The sequence below is a fragment of the Maniola jurtina genome, chromosome 18 (genome assembly GCF_905333055.1).
Source record: "Maniola jurtina chromosome 18, ilManJurt1.1, whole genome shotgun sequence".
NCBI lineage: Eukaryota > Metazoa > Arthropoda > Insecta > Lepidoptera > Nymphalidae > Maniola > Maniola jurtina.
Window position 1 is genome coordinate 1,515,448 of NC_060046.1, and position 27,892 is coordinate 1,543,339.

The following is a 27,892-nucleotide window of genomic DNA, read 5'->3' on the forward strand; positions in this document are numbered from 1 at the left end:
GAAGCAAAACCTACTAATCGCTACTTGGTGATGGTACTTTTCCTTCATTGGCGAGTCCGAGTTTTTAATTCCCGTGGGAACTCTTCGGGATAAAAATTCTATGCAAGATATCTCTGTAGGTACCAAAATTCGGCAAGCGTGAAATGGTACCTATTAAATAGACGAAGAAATGCATTCTTGATTGCAATGATTTGTAATATTAGTATGAATTTAAGTGAATATTGTAAGTAGGAACGAATACGTAGGTTTAATGTGTTAAATGTATGTGAAATATGTACAAAATAGAGTTAATAAAAATAAAAACAACGAGTATCCGAGGGTATCTTCGTTTTATTTTGAACATTTCTGCATTCCGCGTTGTCAGGTACACTCAACAACAATAAAATACAGTCGAGGCGATATTACACGTTTACATAATCTATTTACAATACTCGCGTTCTATATAATTTAAATACCTTTATAGGGCTATATCAAACAAAAATCGTCTTCTATCAAAATTGGTATGACACTGGATATCAAGTTATAAGCAAAAAAGAGTTCCAGCCCGCAATAATTTTTGTTCGGAATGATCCATCTAACTCTAGTGTATACTTACTCTATAGCCTGACAAGAAATATAAAAAAACTTGCTCTGGGGGCGCCACTTTCGCATTTTTTTTTTGCAATAGGTACAAAGTTTATAGTCTTGTATAGGTAAATTAAGGTGAACGTACACTTATCCGAGCCAAACCAGTCGAACGAAACGAATTTTAGAATACTGTGTATGAAATCCCATACAACCCTGCGTCGAATCGTTCGAATCGGAATTGTGCGAGGTTTCATGAGATTTCATATACAGCATTCTATAAATGTGCGTTCACCTTTAACTGTACTAATTTTCCGCAATATGGCGACGTTTATTATATAGTCAGGCTTTACCTACATGGAGGTCGTGTTGTAATCATGATAGTAATTCCATCTCTATCGATGCCTCGCCTCGCTACGACCGGATGAATTAGGGCGCATTCGCCGCAAAGTGCCGGGTGGAGTATTTCCTAATAGGATGTCGCGTATTTTAATTAACCGACTTCCAAAAAAGGAGGAGGTTCTCAATTCGTCGGAATCTTTTTTTTTTTTTTTTATGTATGTTCCCCGATTACTCAAAGACCCTTGGACCGATTTGGAAAATTATTTTTTTGTTTGAAAGGGTATACTGTGCAGGTGGTCCCATATAAATTTAGTGAAGATCTGATGAATATCTTCGGAGATGGAGAACAGAACTCCTCAATAGATAGGAGCAAATTGCTCGCGATCAGTGCAATAGCTTAGTAAACAGTAGGGTTTTAACTGGGCATAGCATATTATAGTACAGTGGGGCCACTAAAAATTGTGAAATAAAAAATTTTCAAAAGAAAAATAAAACCGACTTCAAAAACCACAAACACTAAAAAGTAAAAAATAACTTTTATTTAGCTACACATGTAATGTACCTAGGTATGAAGTCGGGCGAGCTTCACTCTTGGATTTCTAATTTTGTTTTAATATGCTCGCTCGACTTCATCGGTTTTATTTTTCTTTTGAAAATTTTTTTTTAAATATGGATTCACAAAGCAGTGCTGCCTCCGCGCGGCACTTTGCGGCGTAGGCGCCCTTATATGAATAAGGCGAATAAAGAATGTGAAGTTACATTGAAAACGAAGGTTATAAATATATTATCATTTATATTAAAATTATTAACAAACTAATTTACAACAGATTTAGACAGCTGCCTTATTTACAACAGAACATGTATGTGTAGTAGGTAAATTAACGTTTCTAGAGTATCCGGCACTAAATATAACACATCAAACTTTAAAAAGAAATAGTCGGTACTCGGTAGCTCCGGATTCCGGTAGAGCTGAAAAACGGAACCCTTATAGGATCACTTTGTTGTCTGTGTGTCCGTCCGTCGTGTCTGTCAAGAAAACCTATAGGGTACTTCCCGTTGACCTAGAATGATGAAATTTGGTAGGTAAGTAGGTCTTATAGCATAAGTAAAGGAATAAATCTGATAACCGTGAATTTGTGGTTACATCGTTAAAAAATAATTAAAATGTATTTCAATTTTCAAAGTAAGATAACTATACCAAGTGGGGTATCAACTTTCATATGAAAGGGTTTTACCTGTACATTCTGAAACAGATTTTTATTTATTTTTATGCATAATAGTTTTTGATTTATCATGCAAAATGTCGAAAAAATACCCGAGTATGGAACCGTCGGTGCGCGAGTCTAACTCGCACTTGGCCGGCTTTTTGTTTATTTAATTTGCAACCTTGTGGGGTTTCAGCGACGAGATGGGAACCTAAAGGTACCGATCGGCAGAAGTATGCTGAATAAACATAAATTTCTTATTTTTCTTGGTAACCGTTAAGCTGGCTCAGCAACAAATATCAATGCCCTCACCCCAATGTATGTATTTACGCTATGTTTTGACCATACTTTTGGCCCTAATCATAATTACCACTACACATCATAAGAAAATTAAGATATAAAAACTTAGAGGTAAAATAAACATGCATTTTTCATAACTTTTTACTTCTTTTGGTTTATAACTTATAAGCGTGGTAACACATATTTTCATAACAGAACTTTATAACAAAGATGTAGCCGTACAATATACATAGGTACGACTTCTATAGACTGGTCACGGGCCGCCATATTTTGCAGCATGCTTACCCATAGACAGTTCCAGGGTTCTGCAAATCCGCCCTTGGCCAGCATGGTGGACAATGGCCAAACCCTTCTCTTACTGAGAGAAGACCCGCGAAGTAGTGTAATATTAGCATTAAACATGGATTCTCATCATAAACGAGTACAATATTTTTGTTTAGAAATATATTCAACATTTCCTTAATTAAAGTGCACATCGAATATATTACAAAATCATAATTTGTGCATAACACAAGATAAAGTAAGATAACTATTTATTAATTGATATTTAACTAAAAAGTACCTCAAAAGTACGTGATGGTAAATTTATTATACAAGGTGTAACTAGAATGCTAGCAAACTTAGGGTTATTATTATACTACCTAAACACAATTCAATGCCAATAACCATTTGCCTTATTGTGTAGTGATTTAGTATTTTTCAAACCCGCAATGTATAGCGTGCAAAACTCGGGTCAATGCCCCAGTTACGACGCGGCGTCTACCCCGAGTGGCCTATTTACGTAACGTTCGTTGACCTCTAGCGTCAGTCAGATGTATTATTTGCAATATATTACGAACTTTTAAAAATACAGGATTTAAAAAAATACGCGTTTTTTTGTGGTACCTTATCAGTAACCATCAGCGTTCTGGTTACACCCTGTATTATGCTTATATCGGTATCTTGTTCTAAGGTCTAAATAATAATATAAAATATATTACATTTCAATCAATTCCTTAACGCTAGACTCTATACAGCTTTACGTTTCAAAATATTTACATAACAACAATATTTTACTCACTGAACTATAATGTATGTAGATTGAACAAATATATTAGAATCTATGAATTAATACTCTTCGATACAATGGCTTTAGTCTTTTGTTCTAAATCATTAAGGCTGCAGGCCTAGCACCGAACGTGGATAGTGACAAGGCGATAGTCACAATCCTATCGATTGGCTGACATTTCCAATTTCGCCTAAAATACACCATTTAGCCAAGAGAACACACAAATAGGGATGATGACTATTAGTCGAATCAGCCACTATTTATCAAACGTCAAAACACTTGCTTATTAAGGGAGCTTAAAGTATGAAATACACATGTGTGACGTCATAAACGTTTGACATAATTTTACGTACTTTTTTAGTTGACTCGTTTTAAAATGGTGCAAACTTAAAACTAACAGCGGACGTGGATTTACGAATTTTGGAAGACACTCTATTTAATAGTTCCTAACAAATCATTTATTTTTGACAGTCATCATCCCCATTCAGGCAATAAAAACAATAGCGACTATTGCAATGTGATAATCACAAACAGTACTAGGACAGGTTAAGATTTAAGCGATAGTCAGATGACAACAATTTAACGCACGTTTTCAAATGCCTTTATAATTTAATTCTATATTCTTTCTAGTTATTAATTTATTGCTTAACTCGATCTAATTATATAGGTATAGTTTTTCGTCCTAATAATTTTACCCAATTTTTCTGTCTTTTGACAAAATTATTTTTTTACTCTAATTTGCACAAATTTTGGAGAAATCGTTATTTATTTAATAACAATTTAAGGCGCTTGTAGATCTCTAATAATTTCTCGACTTATTTTCATTTTTGGCAGTTCTAAACTATTTATATATACCTACTCATACAATAGCATCAGACTATTTTATATTACCTACGCAAATGTTATACAATCAACTCAACAAAGGCAAATCATACATATTATTTATATGTACTTACTACTTGTCTATAATTCTGCATCTTATACCGACAAAGCCGTGCCGCCGTGTAAAAACCTAAGGCGGTATGGTATGGGTTTAATAAAAACTGCCATAACACTTCCAGGTTAACCCGCTTCCATCTTAGACTACATCATCACTTACCACCAGGTGAGATTACAATCAAGGGCTAACTTGTATGAGTTAAAAAAATATTACATCTATATCTACCTACTTAGGCAGGTACAGATATTGTATCTCACGAAGACCGTTTAACTTTAACATACACATCGTTGTATTGTACGTGAAAGCTCACTCTCGACGGTTACAGTACTACTACTTTTGTAAGTTACGCCGATGTACCTGCGCAGAAATATGATTCTTAAAACGCCCGAAAATCAGCCAATCATAGCGAGCGTGCGTCCACTATTGCTTGTTGCCTACACACCATATTCATGAGAATACAAAATTCAGAATCATGAGCGAGATAGCATGAGTCTTTGTTTTTGAATTTACGCTGAAATATTTTCGTGCCATTCAAAAACAAGATTTCTGCGCAGGTACAATCGTTGTAAGTAATAAAAGGGACAGTACTGTATTGCGCTACCCGCTTGCCACCAATAGGGATACATAATATGTCAATCAGCTTGCCTACACATGGCAAAACATTTGAACAAATAACACAGCATTAAGTTGGACTACCATTACACATTTAATGACTGTTTAACATTTTTTGATAAAAATCAACATTTTCTAAGAATGTAGGAGTCTTTATTCTATTATAATATATTATTTGAATACAAATTTATAGATTTTAGATTTAATCCGGTGCATTTAACAGCGACTGTGAGTCCAATAACTGACTCGCGTCTATCAAACTCACTTGCATGGAGTCTAGGCTTCTGGTGACTGTGTCGTTGTTCCTCAGGCTGAAGGGGTAGAAGCGGGTGACTTCTGGCGTGGGTGGGAGCTCGGTTAGGTCCGTATCACCGTTCGAGTGACGGTTCAGTATGGACATGGTTGACAGCTTGTCGTTGAGTTTCTGTATCTGTGGAGAAAGACGAGTGGCCATTATTATATGGAGTGTTTAACTTACGCCAATGGCATTAAGCGTTTACATTTTATAAAAAATGTAATGTCTATAATTGTATGAAGCTCAGACCTACTTACAAAAGTATTCAATTTAGCTGTGATGGCGAAATTAGACTTTTAAATTTTATATCGGTGGAATTACTACGGCCATTATTGTATACAACTCGGGCCTAGCAAAGCATTTTGTTCAAAATGGTTACCATTGTATTGTACACTTTATGACTCAATTGTGGAATTTGACATAGAAATTGACGCAATGGTGACAAAATTAATTAGTTGAACTTAAAATTAAAACTATGAGAGTTCCAAACGCGTTTTGATCTGAGAAGTGTTTAAATTAGCTGTCACAAAGAAAAGGTGGATGGATCGCGTGAAAGAGGATATGCGTATAAAAGGGGTGGTTGATACGTTGACGGATGACATAAGGGAGTGGAAGAAGACATGTTGAGCCGACCTAACGTATCCCACGTTAGGTCAGGAAGAAGTAGTACGTCATACCTGCTCCTTTATCGCGCAGTGGTGCAGATAGTACTGCACAGGGCCGGCTCGGGGCGCGTCGAGCGGCGGCAACCATCGCTCGTAGCATTGCGACCACAACTCCACGCCCGCCACCGACGTGCACGGCTCCAACCGACTGTCGCCGATGCGACGGCCGCTGCTTATTGATACTTGTGCTGCCAACAAATGAGGCACGTCAGGGCTGTCTAGAAAAAACGAGAAGATGGAATTCATGCTGCTAACAAATGTTTTTGTCTCGCTAAAGTTTGCTTTTTATAATGTCGGATAATTCCATTTTCTTTAGTAAAAAAAAAAGTCACGTAGCCCTCCAGGTTTTAAAAACAAACGATGATAAATGTTATACCGTTACAAGGGATGTTTAATTGTTTAAAATGCACATTACTCCGAAAGTTAGACGTGCGTGCCCGGTCGAACTTCCACCTACTAAATGGGAGGCTGAAACATAGGCTATAACAATATACAGATTAAAGTTAAAGTAAAACTCACATAGCCTTTGTACGGGTGTGGCCTGCGTCCGGTGCGCGAACAGCGGGTTATAGAACAGCGCGATGTCTTGCTCCGAGAACTGCTCGCCCCAGTCCCACAGCGGCCGCTGGACGAAGTTCTACAACAAATAGTAAATAACCTAGTGGTTCCGTCCATACTGAGACCGCGGCCTCACATCTTATGATTTCAGATTACTGACTTAAGTTAGGTTATTGGTTCGAGGGATACCGGCCAGATAATCTCCGTATGCCTAATGTTGTGGGTATATTGTTGGCCATGGCTAATTGACCTGGCAGGGAGGGAGTGTCGTCCCCCTGAGTATCTCGAGCGGAGGGCGCAGTAGAAGGATTTTCGTCACGATAAAAAAGTCAGTGGTTCGGACCAATCGGTGTTAGCGCCGACCATCAACACAATAATTGTGACATTTCTATAGCACCGCCAATCGTTGCCGGCCTTTAAGGAATTTGATGGTTCGCCCCTTGAATAACCCCATGTTGTAATGTAGCGGGAATCTACCTTAGATACAGCCAGTTCCCTGTCTCTGGGACAGTTGAACAGAAACGTGTCGAAGAGGTGATTATGCGTGCAGTCCCAAAGAGTGGTGAGGTAGGTCTCCGTGAACTGGAAAGCTGCAGGGAACTGTCTTTGTAGCTGCCACGTACAGTCCAGGAACAGCAGGAAGACGGGGGCGATTTGAACCGTGGGTTCTCTTTCTGTTTCTTCTTTCGTATTGCCTGGCCTGGGGAGACCAAACCTGAAAGAGAAACCCTTGTTCAAAACTGTGATCATTACAGTACAAGTTATTAAGCTGACGGTCATCAGTGCCCCTAAATAAAAGACAACACTATTTTTGCTAAGCTGGTATCATTATTTTTAAGTTTGGCATTTCTAGTTGTCATTTTAGTCTCTTGGATTAAAAAATAGACTACATTGTCAATTAGAAAGAACTGATTTATATAAAATTTTGTACAGAGGTAGCTTTCATCCCTGAAATTGACATAGGTTCTTTTTATCCCGGAAAATCAAAGAGTTCCCACAGGGTATTTAAAAAACCTAAATCCCACGCGGTCGAAGTCGCGGTAATCATCTAGTAATATATAAGCAGGTTTTTCTGTGCCTACAGTTCAATCAAATAAAGGATTTGAATGATTGATTGTTTGTTTGTTTTATAGTAGGTAAGTATTTTAAGTTACCTGTCACAGAATGGGTGTCCCAGTGCTACCCACTCCTTCTGCACGAGTGACTGGAAGCCCGCTATGGTACGGAAGTGATCATCCAGCAAAAGCTGAGTGAGGCATGAAACTACTGCGCTGTAGTCTACTCCATCGCCTGCCAAGATGGAAGGAAAATACTGATCAAGCATCAGAGCACGGGTAAGGTAGGATTCCGTAGCCGTGCAGATTGCTAAAAACTTCGGCAGTCAAGTAAACTTTCTTTAAAAAAAAAAGTTTACGAAACTTACTTTAGTATTTTTTTTTTATTTAGAAGGGATTTTTGAAAATTTAACCCCTGAAGGGGTGAAATAGGGGTTTGAAGTTTGTGTAATCCACGTGTACGAATTCGCGGGCATAAGCTAGTTTTTGTATATACCTTCCTGTAACACGACGGTCTGGTTGTTCGCGAGGTGCGAGGCCGCGTCGTCCGCGAACGCGATGCAGTTCGCTACGTATCGCAGCCAGCGGGAAGACTCTAGTATTGAGTAGTACTGGGAGTCTTGTATCTGGAAATATTTGAATTTTTGTTAATTCCAAAACAATCATCTTGTGCCAAAAACCTCAAATTCAAATGATTCAAATCAGACTCGCGTCCCAAGGGTTCCGTACTTGGGCTTTTTTTCGACATTTTACACGATAAATCAAAAATTACTATGCATAACAATAAATAAAAATCTGTTTTAGCATGTACATTGTACAGGTAAAACTCTTTCATATGATACTTCATTTGGTATAGTTATCTGACTTTGAAAATACTAATTTTTAATTTGTGAACACATTTAAAATTTTCTTTTTGTGATTTTACCACAAATACAGGGATTCGGATTTTTTCATTTACTTGTGCTATAAGATCTATCTACCTGCCAAATTTTATGACTCTAGGTCGACGGGAAAGTACCCTGTAGGTTTTCTTGACAGACACGACGGACGGACAGACAGACAGACTACAAAGTGATCCTATAAAGGTTCCTTTTTTCCTTTTGAGGTACGGAATCATAAAAATATTATAAAATTTTGCGATTTTTGTGATTCACATTTAAATATGGGTAGTGGATATGCTTACCCAAAAACTGGATAGTGTGGTAGGTGTACATAGATCCGCTAGTTTCTTGTACGCAGTATTCAGCGTACTCAGCGGAGGTAGTGTGTTTGCATTGGTGTTGCTGGTAAAGCTGTTGCCACATAAGTAGAGCACGTGTGGAGGTTTTAACTTGGGGTGGGAGCGGCGAACCTGAGGAAAAGACATTATTTCAGAACCACATTAAAGGTTGAAGACAAAAAACTACAAATAAAATACTTCCCCTACACTTCACTTTCTTATTTACTTTAGTATTATTATTTTTTAGTTATGTATTTTAATTTTATACACAATATACATTATGTGTATTTACTTTATTTTATTAGTACACCCCTTACACTTTCTATAATTTTTATTATCTCCTCACCCTAAAGTTGCCTGGAAGAGATCTCTTCTCTCTCTTCTAATCTCTTGGGGACCAATGGGGACATGCATATCGTACTAAATATGTCACTTACCATATGAGGGGCATCTTAAATATTTACTGACAGCTTTATAATTTGGACGTAGGTCACATTGAATAGAACGAGTTGTGTTGTGACGTTATAATTTTTTAGTATCTTTTCTACACTTACCTGTTCTAAGAGAACACTTTCTGCAGTGGCGGACTGCTCGGTCTGCAGCAACTCTCCACTCCTCAATAAGGCCGCGCCGTCCGCCCTCCCCCACACCCACACAGGCACTCTCCCCGACCGGAAGTGTCGAGCGCTCTCTATCAAGTTACAGTCCAGTACTGAACTTGGCACTATCAGCGTCTCCCCAGCAGTCAACATAAACGCATCGGACGTCCCGTTTATACACGTTATCCTCCAATGGGGGCATTCACATCGTTCCAGCTCCCTCTTCCAGTCACCTGGTCTTTGGAACATGTTCAAATCTGATGGTAGAGTGGGGTAGTATGGTTCTCTGTACTCGAATGCGAATAGTAAGTCGTGTCGTTTCGGGAATGCGTGGTGTAAGAGCGCCATTGCAACCTGCCTGCCGTTTCCGATGGGCGAGTTTGTGAAGTTGAATGATAGCACTTTCATGTTCTGGAATAGAGTTTAAAATGTAAGATGCCATGTCTCAACTGTTCAAAATATGAAGAGACAAAAACATTTCGCAATGGAAAACGCTACATTTAATTCGTATGCTTGCCTGTCTCATATTGTTATATCGAGCCGCGAAGGACTCTTAGATTGGCAGACAGAAAAAGGATTGTTGCATTTATGTGGCACAAGATCGCTCTTAAAGACTTCAGGTTCCATTGCTGGGTAAAGACCACTCCTCTCTTTTTTAGGGTTCCGTCTCCGAAGGGTGCCGAGACCCTAATTACAAAGCGCGGAGGCTTAGTAATAGGGTCTTTCCGTCTGTCAGCGTATCTCATGAACCGTCATAGGTAGAGAGTTGAAGTTTTCACAGAGTGTGTATTTCTATCGCCGCTATAAGGACAAATAATAAAAAACCAACATAGCGGCTTCCATAATGGCCGTCATGCAAATTAAAAAAATATTAGAAATCACATAAGTGTTATTTGTATATGGAACCTTTCGTTCGTAAGTCCGACTCGCACCTGATCAGTTTTATTTTAGGCATCACGTAACGAGGCTTAATAAACCCCCTTACCTTACATACAACCTGTAGCCCTTTCAGCTTAGCCGGTACATCGGACCGCGGCACGAGTCGTCTCCGCCTCGTAAGACCTCCGTCAGTTTGCCACAGTGCTCCGACTCCCGTGAGTGGCACGTCGAATGTGCCTACCAGGTTATTCCTTTGTCCATACTCCTGTAACAAGAATAAGGTTTTGAGAATACTAATCTTAGTGGTTCAAATAAGAAACGAAGAAGTAAATTGCATTGTATGTGTCTGGAATAGTTTTTTAGGGTTCCGTACCTCAAAAGGAAAAACGGAACCCTTATAGGATCACTTCGTTGATTGTCTGTCTGTCCGTCTGTCCGACGTGTCTGTCAAGAAACCTGTAGGATACTTCCCGTTGACCTAGAATCATGAAAGGCAGGTAGGTAGGTCATATAGCCCAAGTACAGGAATAAATCTGAAAACCGCGAATTTGTGGTTACCATCATTAAAAAAAAATTAAAACGTGTTTCAATTTTCAAAGTAAGATAACTATACCAAGTGGGGTATCATATAAAAAGGGCTTTACCTGTACATTCTAAAACAGATTTTTATTTATTTTTATGAATAATAGTTTTCGATTTATCATGCAAAATGCTGGAAAAATACCCAAGTACGGAACCCTCAGTGCGCGAGTCTGACTCGCACTTGGCCGTTTTTGTTAATATTCACTATATTATAGACAAGCGCTTGACCACAATCACACCTGATGGAAAGTGATGGAAGGTTACAATCATGTCATGAAATTGAGTCTCTAAGTAGGCTTACATCATTGATGGAGGAGTCGAGAGGCACGAAGGTGAGCTTGTAGTTGGTGACGAAGAGTGAGCCGAAGCGGCCGCGGTCGCGCTCGCTGAGCGGCGCCAGCATCACCACGCTGTGCGCCTGCCCCACCACTTGCTCGCCTGGAAACATACACAATACCAACGTTGTACTTACAGTACTCCCACTTTTATACTTTTCACCAATGTACGGTCGGCTTAAAAATTCGAGTAGCAATTTCGCGAAACTATTGCATCAAAAACCTGTTGCACTTATGATCTTTTTCTATAACCACGCCACACACACCTAACGCATGTGCATAACCGTACCAGGCGAATATAGTCATTAAGGTGCTGAACGACTTACGGCCTTTGACCTACTCCTGTGCTTACTTTCCAATGCGCGAAAATATCTCGGCCAATCATAGAACTGGAATTCACTGGAAGGCGGTTCCAAACCTTAGTGGTTCGTATATCAGAAGCGTTGAGCAAAAAGTTGAGATTGGATATCGACCACATAAAGAATCAGCGCTCACGATTTCTCGCTGTCTTCTAGTAGAACGGTGAAGATGGAGGAACTAGATTGTGGAGTTCTGTTCTGGATTGTTTTGCTGGTGGGAGACTTCGGCCGTGACTAGTTACCACCCTATCGGCAAAGCCGTGCCACCAAGCGATTTAGCGTTCCGGACTCCGGTACAATGCTGTGTAAAAAACCAAAGGCTTTAATGAAAACTGCCATACCCCTTCCAGGTTAGCCCACTTTCATCTTAGACTGCATCATCACTTACCACCAGGAGATATTGCAGTCAAGGGCTAACTAGTATCTGAATAAAATAAAAATAAAAAAGTTCCTGAACGAATTTTTGTTGGAATTCTAATAGCCATTGGTCAAGTAAAAGCTATGACATAATGCCGATAGCACACAAAGATATGCGCTGTTATTTGGGTGCACGGTACCTTATCTCTCATATTACGAGTATAACCTCAAATGTCTGTTTTATCGGTGCTGTGTTTGTGAAAAATATGTTATGAGTCAGGCATCTGTTTATAGAATATTGATCACCCACCAAATTAATTAATATTTTATTAATTTACGGAGCGTGTGAAAAGATGGTTTGTTCCTATGCAAAAATAAGTCAAAATAATGTAAAATTACCTAGGATAGAACCTTGTGGAACACTTATAGGCACGACAGGTTGAGATGGCAACCGGCGGAGATGGTTGGGCCCAGCGCATCTATACAGTCCCTGCGCTAACCCGCTGCGGGTGAGCGCGAGTGACTTGCAGGTGTGCGGGGCGTCCCCCCGCATCATACTCCGATTGCCATCACAACATGTCGCCAACTATAGATACATATAGCTGAAAAGCTCCCCGTTGACTTCATCGTCATCATCATCTTGACCACTCAATCGAACATGAACATGATATACCTATAGTACGCGACAAGTTGAGATGGCGATTGGGGCGGGGACGCCCCGCACAGACGCACAACCCCCGCACTAGCCCGGTGCGGGATAGCGCGGGTGACATGCCATCCTGATTGCTATGTCGACCTATCGCGTACTATGTGCTCTCTTCAGTCTAGGCGATCACCATTCACCACCGTTGATGTTGGAAGAGTCTGGGATAGCGCTAAATCGAAGTAGTAAATACACCAAAACTGAACGAAGGTCGTATCTAAATCTTAGAAGAAGTTTCTCCATCGACCTTTGCGATTGACATTGAACCAGATGCCGAATGTTTTTTACAACAACCGTAATTGGCTAAACTGTAGTGACCGTGAAGTTATAATTTAGCCAATCTTTAGCCCAGCCCAAAGAAAGCAATATTATGGAGGTGAAATTTCTTTAACTAGTGTAGGGAAGTACAGGGGTAGGTAGATACATGATTAAGCATTTCACTGATAAAAATATGTACTGACTGATATATTATTAATGTGCAACTTTGAATGCTGGAAATCGAAACTTGATATTTTTCTTGGATGTTAACTATGATCTACGATACGATTAAAGACAGTATTTCCAGAAATTCTACCCAAACAATGTCGGGATATGGCTTAGGTATTATTATAAACGCATAGGTATTTGCACACATGAAAGACATGAAAACAAAACTTTTATTGTTTACACTGGATGATAAATAACAATGTCAAGTACGAAAGATAAATGTATTATTATTTGTCGATAAATATACTATGTATTTACAATAATTATTTTTAATACATTGAGGTAAGTATATAATAGTAATTATTTATTTAAGAATTAAGACTGTTGTTGTTATAGCGGCAATAGAAATACACATTCTGTGAAAATTTCATCTCTCCTTTTATTACGGTTCATGAGATACAACCGATTGACAGATGGATGGACGGACAGACGGACGGAACGGACGTGAACAGAACCCTATGAATGCCTCCGCGCATTCATAGGGTTCTGTTCACCCTTCGGGTACGGAACTCTAAAAAATTTAAATCCACGCGAACGAAGTCACATGCCTCATCTAGTGTAGGCATAAATGATTTTTGGATACCTATTAAAAAAAAACAGTTACCTCGCCTAAGCACTCCCATCGCTATTCACTATCACACTAGAACTAACTTCTAAGTTCTAACTATACCAACTCCCATGGAACAGCTATGTTTTTCTAGCACCACCATAAAAAGAGGTGTGAATACATCGGTCATCGTTCACTTCGCATATTAATTTAGACCTAATTTTGAAAGATATAGAATCGAAATTATTCAATACACAATTCGTCTAAAGACGATCGCATATTCGTCCGTACTGTAAATGCCAATGTTTTATTTTATTTTATTCCTATACAAGTTAATCCTTGACTGGGATCTCACCTGGTGGTAAGTCCAAATGCAGTCTAAGATGGTAGCAGGCTAACCTGGAAGGGTTATGGCAGTTTCATTAATGCCCTATACTCCTGGTTGGTTTATAGGTACTATGAACGTTTTGAGGCACTGAGCAGTCTCCACATCTATCATATTATATTATATCCAAGCATAAAATTACATCGGTCGGTTGCTCCCTTGAGGCATGAGTGAAGGACAAGCCACCATTTTTGCTTTAATAATATAAAAGTATTGATTTAATCGTAACCATGGGGTAATTCAATAGGCGAACCAACAAATTCCTGAAAGACCGGCAACGCATTGGCGGTTCCTCTGGTACTGCAAATACCCGTGGGCAACGGCAATCACTTAACATCAGGTGATCCGCTTGTTTGCTCGCTATTTTTATCAAAAAAAGGCAAGTTACTTCGTCATTCTTCTCGGTAGGAAAAGTATTTCAACTCGTTACTAAAGTTACATTACCCATTGACTATGAATAAATTTAAATAGTAGAGATTATGATCACGCGCATTTTTATTTCGTAATGAAAAAATATATAATAAAAAGTCTGACTCACTGACTGATTCATCAATGTCCATCCCAAACCCCTGAAATTTTGCATAATGTAGACAAGAAAAAAAGGCCTGTCGAAATTCGCACGGAATAGCGAGGATTTATATTTTCGACAAGCGAAGCCGCGGGCTGTCGATGGTTTAGAATAATAACAATATGTCCGCGCTAATAATAAAATAATTCGGCGAGAAGTAGTAACTACAGTGCAGTGCATCTAGATATATGTGCGATCACTTTATAGGTAGGCAAGTAGGCACCTAATGTTTGGTTCATAAACGGCGATACAGTTAGCCGCACGCAACGCATACGTAATTGAGTTATTATTGTCATTTACATCATCAGTCATCACAGTCAGTCTTATGACTTGTGACATAGAGGTCAGGTTCTTTACTTATTTTGGGTCGAAACTTTGATTTCCATGATTTGGAACTTTGGACAGGTTTACGTATGGAGTTATTTAGGTACTTAAAGTGTCATACATAAATTAAAAAAACCAGCCAAGCGCGAGTCAGACGAAGTCCGAAGGTTCCGTACTCGGGTATTTTTCCGCCATTTTGCACTATAAATCAAAAACGAACAGATGGACAGACACGGCCAACAAAGTGATCCTATAAGGGCTCCATTTTTCATTTTAAGGTACAGTACCCTAAAAATATTAGATTTTAGCTTAAAGTTGGATGTAGAGCCTAATTTAGTTTCAAAAAATTGTTTATTCTTTTATGCCAAATACCTATCTTTTAGATATAAACCATTATGTTTATGAGTTTATTGTAATAGAGACTAGAAAGTTAAGCATTACAGGACTAAAGACTGCTATCTATCCCTTTCATAATGTTCCGTTTGGAGAAGAATACCACTAGATTTAGACCTAACAAATTGTTCGAGAGCTGAATAAGAGAATGTGTAAAAAGGGGTTTTATTTATATTTATGAGAATATTTCTTAAATAATAGTATATTTTAAACTTAACTATTATGCCTCAATCGCTTACTGATTCTACCCTCAGAAAATTTAAAAATCTTAAGACTCAAAATCAGGGTCAAACCCTAGGCCCGGGGTCTCACTAGGCCGCCCACGTCTTAACCAATAGCCCATCACCATGTTTTTAAAAGCCAGCCAGCTAAATGGGCTTTTTAATTGGATTAATTGTTTGAATGTATCAAGCTACATCAGGCAAGTATGGCTTCAGTTTATACTATATGGCTGCCAAGAAAGTTGATATGTTTTGCACCTCATTTGTTAATTAGTAAATGTTTGATGCTAATGCAGTTGTATGTGTAACTTAAAGTAAAGAAATCATGTTGTTTAGTAAGAATATTAAAAGGAATGGCCTTTAGTTCTATAAATTTGGTTCAGTTGAAGTTTTATATAACTGAATTACTAGAAAAGTACTCAATGATTTCTCTGATAAAAGGTATTAGAATAGATAATGCCTGCGACTTCATCTAAGTTGATTAAGGTATTATGAGAATAGCAAGCAATTTGCTCTTATCCATTGAGGAGTTCTGTTCTGCATCTCCGAAGATATTCATCAGATCTTTATGAAATTTATATGGGACCACCTGCAAAGTTATACCCTTTCAAACAAAAAAAAAAATTCAAATTGGTCCAGGCGTCTTTGAGTAATCAGGGAACATACATTAAAAAAAGATTCCAACGAATTGAGAACCTCCTCCTTTTTTTAACCCCCGACCCAAAAAGAGGGGTGTTATAAGTTTGACGTGTGTATCTGTGTGTCTGTGTATCTGTGTATCTGTGTATCTGTCTGTGGCATCGTAGCGCCTAAACGAATGAACCGATTTTAATTTAGTTTTTTTTGTTTGAAAGGTGGCTTGATCGAGAGTGTTCTTAGCTATAATCTAAAAAAATTGGTTCAGCCGTTTAAGAGTTATCAGCTCTTTTCTAGTTTTCTTGTAGAAAAGTAGGTTAGATAACCGTTAGGTTCATAATATTATGTCAATAGACAAATGTCAAGCTGTCAAGATGGACGTTGCCTAAATACATAATTATTTATTTGAAAATGATGTTTTGGAAAACTCAGATACTTTGGATCATCGGGGGTGTTATAAATTTTTAATTTACACTTGTTAAATAGGTTAGTAAAATATCAGTATGGTTATATGTAGATAATACTGTTTTACAAACTATGAACTGAGGATTCGATATGATTGTAATACACAGAGCATAGATATATATTTTTTTAATTTACAGACTAGCCCTTGGCTGCAATCAGACCTGCAAGCAAGTGATGATGCAGCCTAAGACAGAGCATGCTTATATTGAATATTTTTCAGAGTATAGCCCTGTAGATTAACTTACCCAAATAAATATTTATATATCTTTCTTTCCAAGCTTTTTATTGAGTTAGTCTAACTCTAGTTTTTAGTTAGTTCTAAAAATTGAGTAGGAAAAATTTATTGAGTAGCATGTAAAAATAGCTTACCATTTAAGAGCTTTGGTTTCAACTCCTGTAAGGATCCATTTTTGTCACCATTGTTCTGAAAATAAATATTTACAAGTACCATTCATAGATTTTACTATTATTTAAATAATAATTGCACTTGTTATCATATTATATAGGTTGTTATTTGCTTATTTTGATTTAAAAAAAATGACCAGCTAGTTTTTGCCTAATATGATTAAGGCACAAGCATAGTAAGTATCTGCTTCCAGAGTGACTCAGGGTTTTAGGAGTAAGCTCAGTTACCAGAGAGATGTTAAGAGATTTTCAAGTTTAATGTGCAACTGCCAGACAATGACTAAATGTAAAAACATGCACAAGAAGAAAGAAAGAGTCATTGCAATTAAATTAAATATATGACTTGAATCTAGTTTGATTTATCAACTTGGCTCTTTACATTTTCAGAATACAGCAATGTAAGCATATCACACGGTTGATATTTATCTTTATCAGTTACAGATAATACAGTTACCATTGGCGGCACATTGATGTAGCTCTTGAAGTTCTGCACCACCTTTTTTTCATTCATTTTGATCAATATGGCTCAGACTATTGTTGACACACTTTTCGTTTGTCCGTCGAATATTTACACTTATTTTACATAAATATATTCAAACTGAGTACAGTACTCATCGCTATGTTGTTATGTTAGCAATTATCCACATGATTAGCGTTTATTTCACACAGATTCGATAACATCACCCCTACAAACTTTACACACATAGATTATCCACTTGCATACTGATTACCATTTTTGCACCGTTGCCTTAATTGGCATTATGCTATTTATAGACTGTTAAATATGGAAGTATCATTTCTACGGATAGTTCTTGGGTTACAGGATAATAATTAGTAAAATTTTAATTTATGAATTTACATGTCTAATATATCGCAACTCGCGACGCAACGACAGATTGCGAGAGTGTTGCTAGTTTATGGCACAGGTTTATGGTTCAAAACAATCAAAAATGCAATAGAGTAGTCATGGGCTATGTTCATGGGTAACTTTAGAAACGTGTACAAGACTCAAGATTATGGTTGTAAAATGGCATTAAATATAAAATATAACGAATGACACAAAAAATGTACAAAAATGATAATTATTACCAATCACTGTCAATCACCTCCGGTTTACAACTGCGGACTCTGAGGCTTCTGCATATAAATGTCGCCACCTTTATTATGAACTAGCTGACCCGACAGACTTCGTCCTGTCAAAAAGATTTGTAATGTGGCAGTTTTTGTGCCTACGTATTTTAAAAAATTCTCCTGAACAGAACCGTTGACGTTAGGAACACACCTACATTGCTTAGACAACAGTGAGTGCTTGTAATTTAATATGAACTTTATACCATAGCAATAAAGCTCAAATTGACTACGTTTTAGTTAGAAATCATTTGTATGGGAAAAAGAAAAGGGCTATTTTTAGGGTTTTTCCAGCAATAATTCTAATTTTTCTCGCCGTAAAAACCATCCTTGAACTTCAACGAACATTTTAAAAAAAGATTTGGCCAAATTGGTCCAGGCGTTGTTGAGTTATGCGCTTACCAACACATTTTGCGATTCATTTTTATATTATAGATTACTACGTCGATCAGCAAAGCACCATCAGTCGCGTTTTGGCTTGCGTTTTGGCTTGATTTGGTTGGGTTGCTCCGTGCTATTCAAGTCAAATCCTGTCAAGTATTTTATTATCTGTGTCAGATATCAATTATTGTCAATGGATTTTATATAGTGATTATATTCTCTTTGTTTAGTCTGTGGTCAGAAAGAAAAAAAAAACAGGCATGTCTCAAAAAATGGCGAATGATAAATTTTTGTTCATTGATTGAAAGCGTAGTCCCTGTGTCATTAAATTTGTAAAATATTTGTTAGTGTTACTGTGAATAAACAATAAGGATGGCTGATGCTATGGTAGAGCGTAGACCACCACCACGGTTCTTTTGTCATAGGTGCCTTGTGGAATTCCAAGATGTTGAGCAGGTAAAAATCAATAGATAGTTATTATTGCCACACATTTTCCTCCAAATTCCTCGTAATCGTGACCTGTGATGCAGTTTCAAGGTCATGCCGTATCAACTGCGTATCCTGGTTGAAGTTGCCGGCTAGTTTAAAATAAACAGCATCCTAATTACCATTCAAATTGGCTTTTCTTTTAGCCTAACCGGTAGGAAATCCCAATTTAGGCTTAGCTCATGACGTACTCTATAAAAGATTGAAATCTATTGAACGCTGGCGTGTATTTACAAAGTTTACATGCAATTACATCATCATAATAATAAATGTATTTATGTATGAAATAATGTACTTTGTACAAGTGTATGATAGCTGTTGACAATAATATTAATTGAATAGAACTAGAATGAATACATGTACATTGTACAATGAAAATAATGGGTGATAGTATTCCTTTTCTGCTATTTGAATTTATTCTTTAAAACATTGGATTGTAAAATAACAAACACATCAAAACTGGTAATACCTATGAAATAGTTACTAGATAAATGTAAATTGTTACTGATCTTAAAATATAAGGATATGGTTGCTACTACCACTGGTTCACGACTGCACACCGTCTCAAGTTAAATGATTAAAATAAACTAACATGGCAGGTCTAAATATATTACTATCCCTTTCATAATGCTTTCTGTAGAAAGGCAGACTAGACCCGTGAATTTAGTTTAGAGTTGTGTACAACAGAATAAAAATATTATTCAATTAAACTTTTAAAAGTACTTGAGTCATCAAATACATCTACCACTGGTTCGGAATGCCTTTCTGCTACATTAACAACAATTAGCCACAATGGTACTGACTCTGATCACAACTAAATTTTAGAGTATTCACATCTTTTTCTTACTAATTATGAAAAGAACTATAATTGATACTCTAAATTTAGTTTAGAGAAAATCATCAGAATCGACGCCAATGTCTCTGTAAATCAAATGCAAATTGGTATTGATTTAGTGTTTCTATGACACAAACAATGAATAAGCAATATACCAATTCATAAGCTACCATAAGTGGCACTTTAGAAATTTCTAGTTCTAATATTATGGAAATGAAACTTGTTCCTTAATACTTTTCATGAATCATTTAACTTTAATCACTGAAACTCTGCAAATTGTTAAGGTTAAATAATTAGCTCAAGTTCAGAATGATTGTTGCCTCTATTAGCTTAATCATTCATATCATAATATTTATTATGTTAGTAATAATTGTTAATATAAATGAATAAAGGTGATGTAATAAAATAAATAGTCTCTGATGCACAGATGGAAGATTTTGTTAGTTATGCTTAAATACCTGTTAAGTTAACTTGGACCAACCTTTTTAATGTGTTTAAGTAAAATATTATCTCTGACCTTTTCTTGTCAACTCTTGAATAAACTTGTTGCAGTTTTGGACATAGCTCTGAGTCAAATGTACACTCTTTTATCATTTACATAATCTTCAATAGTGTTATAATAGTATGCTTTTTTCAGGAGCGTACTTTTATTAAGTTTTTTAAACTTGTGTATTGACAAAACTACAAGTGATAGCAGTATTACATATAGTTAACATGCTCAGACAAGCTGTCAAGCGCTTACGAACACGAAGAAACCAATATTGTTACCTTTGTTATTATTGTTAGCCTCAACTTTCCCAATGCTGGGCAAAGGCCTCCCTTTCTTCCTTCCACCTGTCTCTGTCTAGGGATATTTGGGGCCAGGCCGACATATAAGCATCAAGTTCGTCTCGCCAGCAATGCCTCAGCCTGCCTGGACATCTTTTTGTATTTTGTGCCATCTAATGTGTAGCTTGTTATTGAAAATAAAGAAATGAAATGAAATAAAACATGATTCCTATCTTTTCCAGGACTACATGTGCCCGTACTGTGAAGGTGGTTTTATTGAGCAGTTGGAAGAGGATGCGGAGGGGCCCGTACCACTGCCCCGTGATGACTACAGTGATGCTGACATGAGCAACATTGATGACATGACTGTTGATGAGCTGGCACTGGACGATTCTGATGAGTTTCACACGGTATACTATCTGCAATCTAGATTCTACATCAATGTCCTATCTGTAATTTTAATCTATCGATAATTTTTGAAGTATAGCAATTCTGTTATTTTGTCAAAAAGGCCATAACAGTTTTTGACAAATAACACTATTATTGAAAAGAATATTTTTTAATAGAAGTCTTATCTATGAAAAGATATAATATGTCTTCTTATCTTTAAAAATATGTATATTTAAATAACTTTTTGTTTGTTATCAAAGAATCATAAAAGTATAATGGTTGTGGTGCTTGCTGTTTTGAAATAGAAAATAAACCTCAGAATCCATATACACATAAAAGGAAAACTGAACTGACTGACTGAAAGACTGATCTATCAACGCACAGCTCAAACCACTAGATGGATTGAGCTGAAATTTGGCATGCAGATAGTTATTATGACAAACATCCGCTAAGAAAGAATTTTTGAAAATTTAACCCCTAAGGGGTTGAACTTACGAAGTCGTGAGTATAAGCTACTAATATATGTTTTACTAAATGATTACCAACATTTCTTTGATTTTTTTTGGAATAAAAGTAGTTTCTTTGTATTAATTCAGGTTATAATCTACCTCCATTCCAAACAGCCAAGTCCAGTAGTTTTTCCAGTAAACACATACACACAAATACAAACTTTCGCCTTTATAATATTAAGTGTGATTTCTTTGCAGAGCACTCCACCTATGTTGAATGACCTCGCGTTTTTAATGTCTGGCGACCAACGAGTACGGTATGTTTCTGTTTTATCATTTTAATGTACTGTAGTGTAGATTATAAGTCACAGATAAACATACAGTCCTTGTTCTAAGTAAGTTATTGGATAAATAATGTAAAATAAATCTACTTTTGTATGCAAATGTTAAGGTTACTTTCTCCATCCGCCAAGAAAGGATTTTTGAAAATTCAACTCCTAAGGGGTTAAAAGACGGGTCTGAAATTTGTAAGGCCACGCGGGCAAAGTCGCGGGTATATTATTAGTATATAGATAAACATATTACGTTCACTATTCAATTATTTTGTGGTTCTAAATCTAAAAGTAAGCCAGAGGTGGATTTATTTCTCGAAATGCCTGACTATAAACAATATTCTTAGTAAAATTATATTAAATTTCAAAGCTGAAATATCTAACTTGGTTTACATATAAAAATTTCAGGGTTCCTTAATTTAAACTCTGGATGTAGGGGTAACCCATGTGGTGTAATAGAGGAGGCAAGGATTGGTATAATACTGCTATATAATCATTTGGGCGGATGCCTTGCCCCTTTTGGACTGTCTAACTTAAGTGGTGGTTCTGACTACTGGCAACACTTCTACCGGTGCTGCGACAAATTTCTTTGGCGACAGTAATCACTGCATATCAGGTGACCTGTCTGCTTGGTTGATATGAAAAATACTAACGGTTGAAATATGAAAATGTCACCAAGATCTAGGCTTAACAGGCTTTTTTTGTGCTGGCCATCAAAATGACACCAAACATTTCTTCAAAAACTATAATGAAAAACCAAATATGATTTCTCTATAAGGTTTTCTTTTGTTGGTTAGTGAATAAATTAACTCACAATATATAAAACAATGTATGGTCAGTGGTCACTGAATGTTTAATGCATGGGATTGTTCTACAAATTAAAAAAAAACTATTATTTATGAATATGGTACCTGTTTCTTGATATAAAATTTCTTCAACTTGAAACCAACTCAGATTTTTGGATGGCAGTAACAGGAGGTGACATTTGAACATCACCTCCACCAAAAATCGGCGCCAAACAGAACAGCCGTTTTGAAACTGCCTTTTTATCTAGGCTTTCAAAATACCAAGTAGTAAGTGCTTTAGGTTGAAAGCTCAATTTTTGCTTACTACATGATATGATAAAAACCTTTGGTCGATTCATTTACAAAAATGGAATCCCGCGCCCCATTAGTTTTACTTCAATCCCGCGTAAGCACGATAACACAAAGGAATTTTCGCCGACATATTCCGGATGGCGCTAATTAATTATTTTTATGAAGTCACACAACAAATCAAATCGAAACATGTGAGTTGATATGTAATAATATTTTTTTTTCCATTTTTTCAGTAACGCGATCGCAAACGCGGTAGCAACTACAGTGAACGGTACGAGCAATAATATAGCCAGCTTCACATCAACTATAACCACCACTCCTTCTAGTGGCAACACTACCACCATCAGTAATAGCAACCCACAGCGAGGCCCCACCCTGCAGGAGGAGCTGCTGTGGCTGATCAGCGGCGGCAGGCCTCCCGCGGGGGCCATGACGGCGGGGGCCCCCTTCGTGCTCGTTGGCACTCCGGGGGACTATGTGTTTGGGGGAGAAGGTGAGACAGAGTGGCGACACTACCGCCAGTAACAGCAACCCACAGCGAGGCTCCACCCTGCAGGAGGAGCTGCTGTGGCTGATCAGCGGCGGCAAGCCTCCTGTTGGCGCTCTCTTTGTGCTCGTTGGCACTCCGGGGGACTATGATTTTTGGGGGAGAAGGAGGTCCCGGGATCGATTCCTGGCAGGGGAAATTTGGAATTTTATAATTCCTCCTCTGGTCTGGTCTGGTGGAAGACTTCGGTCGTGGCTAGTTACCACCCTACCGGCAAAGCTGTGCCGCCAAGCGATTTAACGCTCCTGATGCCGTGTAGTAACCAAAAGGGCAGCTGTAATAATAATAGAACTGCCATACCCCTTCCAGGTTAGCCCGCTTCCATTTTAGATTGCATCTTCATTTATCACCAGATAAGATTGCAGTCCAGAGCTAACTTGTATCCATAGTAAAAATTAAAAAAATATCTGTGCAGACTGTAACTCTGGGTGGCTGTATGTTTCAGGGCTGGACGCGGTGGTGACGCAACTGCTGGGTCAGCTGGAGCACACCGGCCCGCCGCCGCTGCCGCGCGAGCGGTTGGCAGCCCTGCCCACGCAGCAGGTGACCGCGGAGCAAGCCGCTGCCAACACCGCCTGCTCGGTTTGCTGGGAGAACTTCGAGCTTGGTATGTAGACTGTCCAGGGCTGTCCAAAACTTTGTTGCTTAGGTTTTTGGGGTGTGGATCCCGAAAATGATATCCATTTTCAACTCGTACGCAACTCGAAGACACTGCATACATGCAACTATGTAACACCAATTATTGTAATTTCAAATAAAGAATCTTGAATCTTATACACCTGCAGTTTTGCAAATAAAATGATCCATATACTTTATTATTACACTCTAATATTAGAAAGGCGAAGTGTGTCTGTCTGTCTACTAGCATTTCATAGCCTCACAGCTTAACCAAATTTGATGTGGTATAGAGTTAGCTTATATCCGGCGACGGATGTGGGCTACTTTTTATACCAGAAAATCAAGGTATTATATACTGTTTATCCGATTTATATGAAATTTTATTTTTATCCGATTTATCCTGTTTATCTGATTTATATGAAAGTGATAAGCTTGCATCCTGGAATTTTTTTTTATCCTGGAAAATTATTTATTCCTATGGGATTTTTAGCTATATTAAAAGCAAAACATGGAGATACTCTAAACTCAGCGAAAAAACTCAGATTCGACGCCATTGTACCTATTTCAGACGAGACCGTGTCCCGGTTGGAATGCGAGCACATCTTCCACCAAAGCTGCATAACGCCGTGGCTCGAGCTTCACGCCACGTGTCCTATCTGCCGCCGCTCGCTGCTGCCGCCCGACGCGCCGCCCTCCACCACCGCCAGCACTACCGCCAGCACCACCACCACCACCGCCACCACCGGCCCCCCGCCCGCCACCACCGCGGCGCACCACATCCGATTAGGTGAGTACCGAGAAAAACTTACACCATCTTTCAAGGTTCTGTACCCCAAGGGTGCCAATGGGACCCTAGTACTAAGGCTCTGTTGTTTGTCCATCCTTCTGCCCGTCCGTCCGTCTGTCTGTCAGTGGGTTGTATCTCGTGATCTATAATAGATACATGAAACTCTTGCAGGATGTGTATTTCTAATGCCGCTGTAATTTCAAAATTGCCGCCATGTAAATTAAAAAAAAATTAAAAGTGTTATTGCGACTGTGCGAGTCCGATTCGCACTTGACTGATGTTTTATACCATTACAAGTTAGCCCTTGACTGCAGTCTCACTTGGTGGTAAGTGATGATGCAGTCCAAGAAGTGGGCTAACTTGGAAGGGGTATGACAGTTTTATTTGAACCAACCGCCACCATAATTTTAGAGCCCTAAGAAAACTGACACTTTTTCCATATACATAACAAAAACTAAAAGAAAAGCTATGTAAAATTTTTTGAAACTTTCATTCATAACTAAGTTTACAATTTTTCATTTCAGGTACTCCACTGTCAAGTCTCTTTGTAAATGCAGGTAGGTGCCAATCTTACATTTATAAACATCTAAAAAATGATTCTGCTTGGACTAATAAATACATTTAATAATTACATACTAAAATTTGAAAATGTGGCTAATAGATGCAATTTCTAAAGCCTAAATTAACACATCTAAGGCTGAGATCTATAGCTGGCCCTTATACCGCTGGCATAAATCTGTCTCGTTTTAACTGACACTTAGTCTAAACAAAGTCAAAGTGCCCTATATAGATTTCAACCTAAACCTGGTGCTATACTTTTCCACAGGGGGCATTATGAGACAGATAGCATACATTCAGACCTGTCATTTTATTTAGCTTAGAGATTGTGAATCTAATTAATTTATTTATTTATTCCGCAGCACCCCACATTGTGATCCAACGCCGCACGGGTGCACTTCCAACTCTAATCCGACGGATCCCATCACAAACTCACACCTGGGACTCGCTAAACGACACTAGTACGTCTGGCTCAATGTCCCCAGCTTCATCGGTGACCACGGGGGGCATTTGGGCTGCACAGAACCGCTCCTCAAGTTCAACCGGCTCAACCAACTCCTCAACGTCCCTCAACTCAAACGACAGGGATCGACAGTACAACACTGACATGGACTATGATTAGAGAAGATAAACTATGAATGAAATAAAAGTGAAAGTGAAAAAAAGTTAATAGTGTTACACAATGGTTGTTCAGTGAAGTGAAAGTGAAAAGTGAAAGATTTCAGAAGACGAGACGTAGCTGTGCGACCATTGTGTGAATTGTTCCTTTTTATAATATTGTTCCAGTCATACTGGGTGTATTTGAAAATGGCGGCACACTTTGAATAACCACTTAATACAATTATTGCATACTTCGTAAGAGCTGTGCGTCAACTTTAAGGCTGAGAGCTATAGAGTGTTCTTCCACTTTGCTCAGATTTAAATTTCAATTAAAAGGAGACGGATTTATGCCAGCGATATAACTCTGTCTTGTTTTAACTGCCTTAGATTTGAGCAAAGACAAATTGATCTCATATGTATGTTTAGCTATGTTTCCACTGAGCAAAAAACATCTGTTTTGGACCATTCACGTTAATAAGAAATGATGTGATCGAATTATCAGATCATTCAAAATTAACCAGCAGCTTGATTGTGGTAGAATGACGGCTACAATGTCACAATCGCAATTACCTCTGATTGGTTGACGCTCGCTCACTATTGACTACAATGCATTGTTGCAATAAGAATACAATAAATTCAGCCAATCGGATGAATAACGGATGGTCTATTGAACATGTCATGTCAGTGGAAACACACGAGGCTCAGAGAAAGTGCTTCACACAAAGGGGCATGGGCCTAAAAGTTACAATACTGAGGACAAATGAAAGTTATCAATGTGTATTCCATTTCGTGTGGGAGGAGTATGATGTGAGCTCAACTCTAATAATAATAAAAGGATTTTCCCCGTGTCTGCTAAGCGCTGGTTAGCACTAGCTTTAGGTTTGTCACCTGCCACATCTTGATTTACGGGTTACCAGCATCAAAAATACGGGTTCTAGATTATTTTACGGGAGATAGTGTTTTACATAGATATTTTTTTTAATACTTATTGTTTGAAGAGCTTTTAAAAGCTCTTCAAATTGTAAGTCAATAGTTTTGGCTATGCGAGTATTGGTCCACGCATTGCCATATTATATCTACTGGACAAAACGTCAGGGATTGTTTTCGACAGCCAGATCCGGCTGAATATGTAAAAAATACGAAAGCTTTATCTACCCCGTATTTTATTTTCGCAATTACGGGTTTCTGTATTATCATACCCTGAAATACGGGGTAACCCGTAAAATACGGGGCATCTGGCAATCCTAACTAGCTTCCTTCATACAAGTGTGCCCATAGACCTTTAAAAGCAAATGCAAGTACTTTTCAAATCACCTATGTATACCACATTAAAAGTTGTGTGCCTTTTATTTGTATTGCAGAACATTGTAAGTTATTTAATAAGTAAATTATAGTCATTGCTATAATAATTTTTAGTGTATATTTAAATAGTCATTCAGACTTTCTTTTTACTGCATTAGTTTTGATGAGGTTTTATTTAATCACCTATTTGACTAGTGAAATGTATGTTTTTAGGATGAATTTTTTCACTCCAAACAAACGTAGTTTGACTTTCTTTTCAACCGACTTCAATAAAAGGAGAAGGTTTCTTAATTCTACTGCATGTTTTTATTTTTTGTATTTTTTTGTTCTGTATTTGTTTGTTATACGATTACTCCGCCAATTATGAACCGATTTTGATGATTCTTTTAATGTTTTGTAGGGCATACCTCAAAGGTGGTCCCATTTCAATTTGCTAAAGATCTAATGAATGTCGTCGGAGATGGAGAACAGAACCAATGGATAACAGTACTCGAGTGAAGTCGAACAAGCATAATAAAAGAAACTAGAAATCCAAGTGTGAAGCTTGCCCGACTTCATACATACATT

The 27,892-nt window shown here is 37.9% G+C and overlaps 2 protein-coding genes across 3 annotated transcripts; one reads left to right on the forward strand and one right to left on the reverse strand.

Moving 5' to 3' along the window:
* Positions 1-4,315: 4,315 nt before the first annotated feature.
* Positions 4,316-17,938, reverse strand: LOC123874502 (myotubularin-related protein 10-B). Of its 2 annotated transcripts, none has more exons than XM_045919900.1 (12): positions 17,502-17,938; positions 17,012-17,066; positions 11,165-11,301; positions 10,388-10,546; positions 9,358-9,813; positions 8,768-8,935; positions 8,081-8,210; positions 7,684-7,819; positions 7,007-7,244; positions 6,491-6,608; positions 5,984-6,159; positions 4,316-5,441 (listed from the first exon to the last, which is right to left on the reverse strand). In XM_045919900.1, the coding sequence occupies exons 1-12, from the start codon at positions 17,556-17,558 to the stop codon at positions 5,214-5,216; spliced, it is 2,058 nt and encodes a 685-aa protein (XP_045775856.1). In that variant the 5' UTR covers positions 17,559-17,938; the 3' UTR covers positions 4,316-5,213. The 2 variants fall into 2 exon arrangements, with proteins under 2 accessions (XP_045775856.1, XP_045775855.1); XM_045919899.1 differs by having other exon boundaries at positions 5,984-6,189.
* Positions 17,939-18,788: 850 nt separating this feature from the next.
* Positions 18,789-27,844, forward strand: LOC123874506 (E3 ubiquitin-protein ligase RNF115). The gene is made up of 8 exons (XM_045919904.1): positions 18,789-19,012; positions 20,888-21,055; positions 21,743-21,801; positions 23,147-23,406; positions 23,906-24,067; positions 24,647-24,865; positions 25,390-25,422; positions 25,786-27,844. Exons 1-8 carry the CDS (start codon positions 18,929-18,931, stop codon positions 26,043-26,045), a joined length of 1,245 nt encoding a protein of 414 aa, XP_045775860.1. The 5' UTR covers positions 18,789-18,928; the 3' UTR covers positions 26,046-27,844.
* The last annotated feature ends 48 nt before the right edge of the window (positions 27,845-27,892 follow it).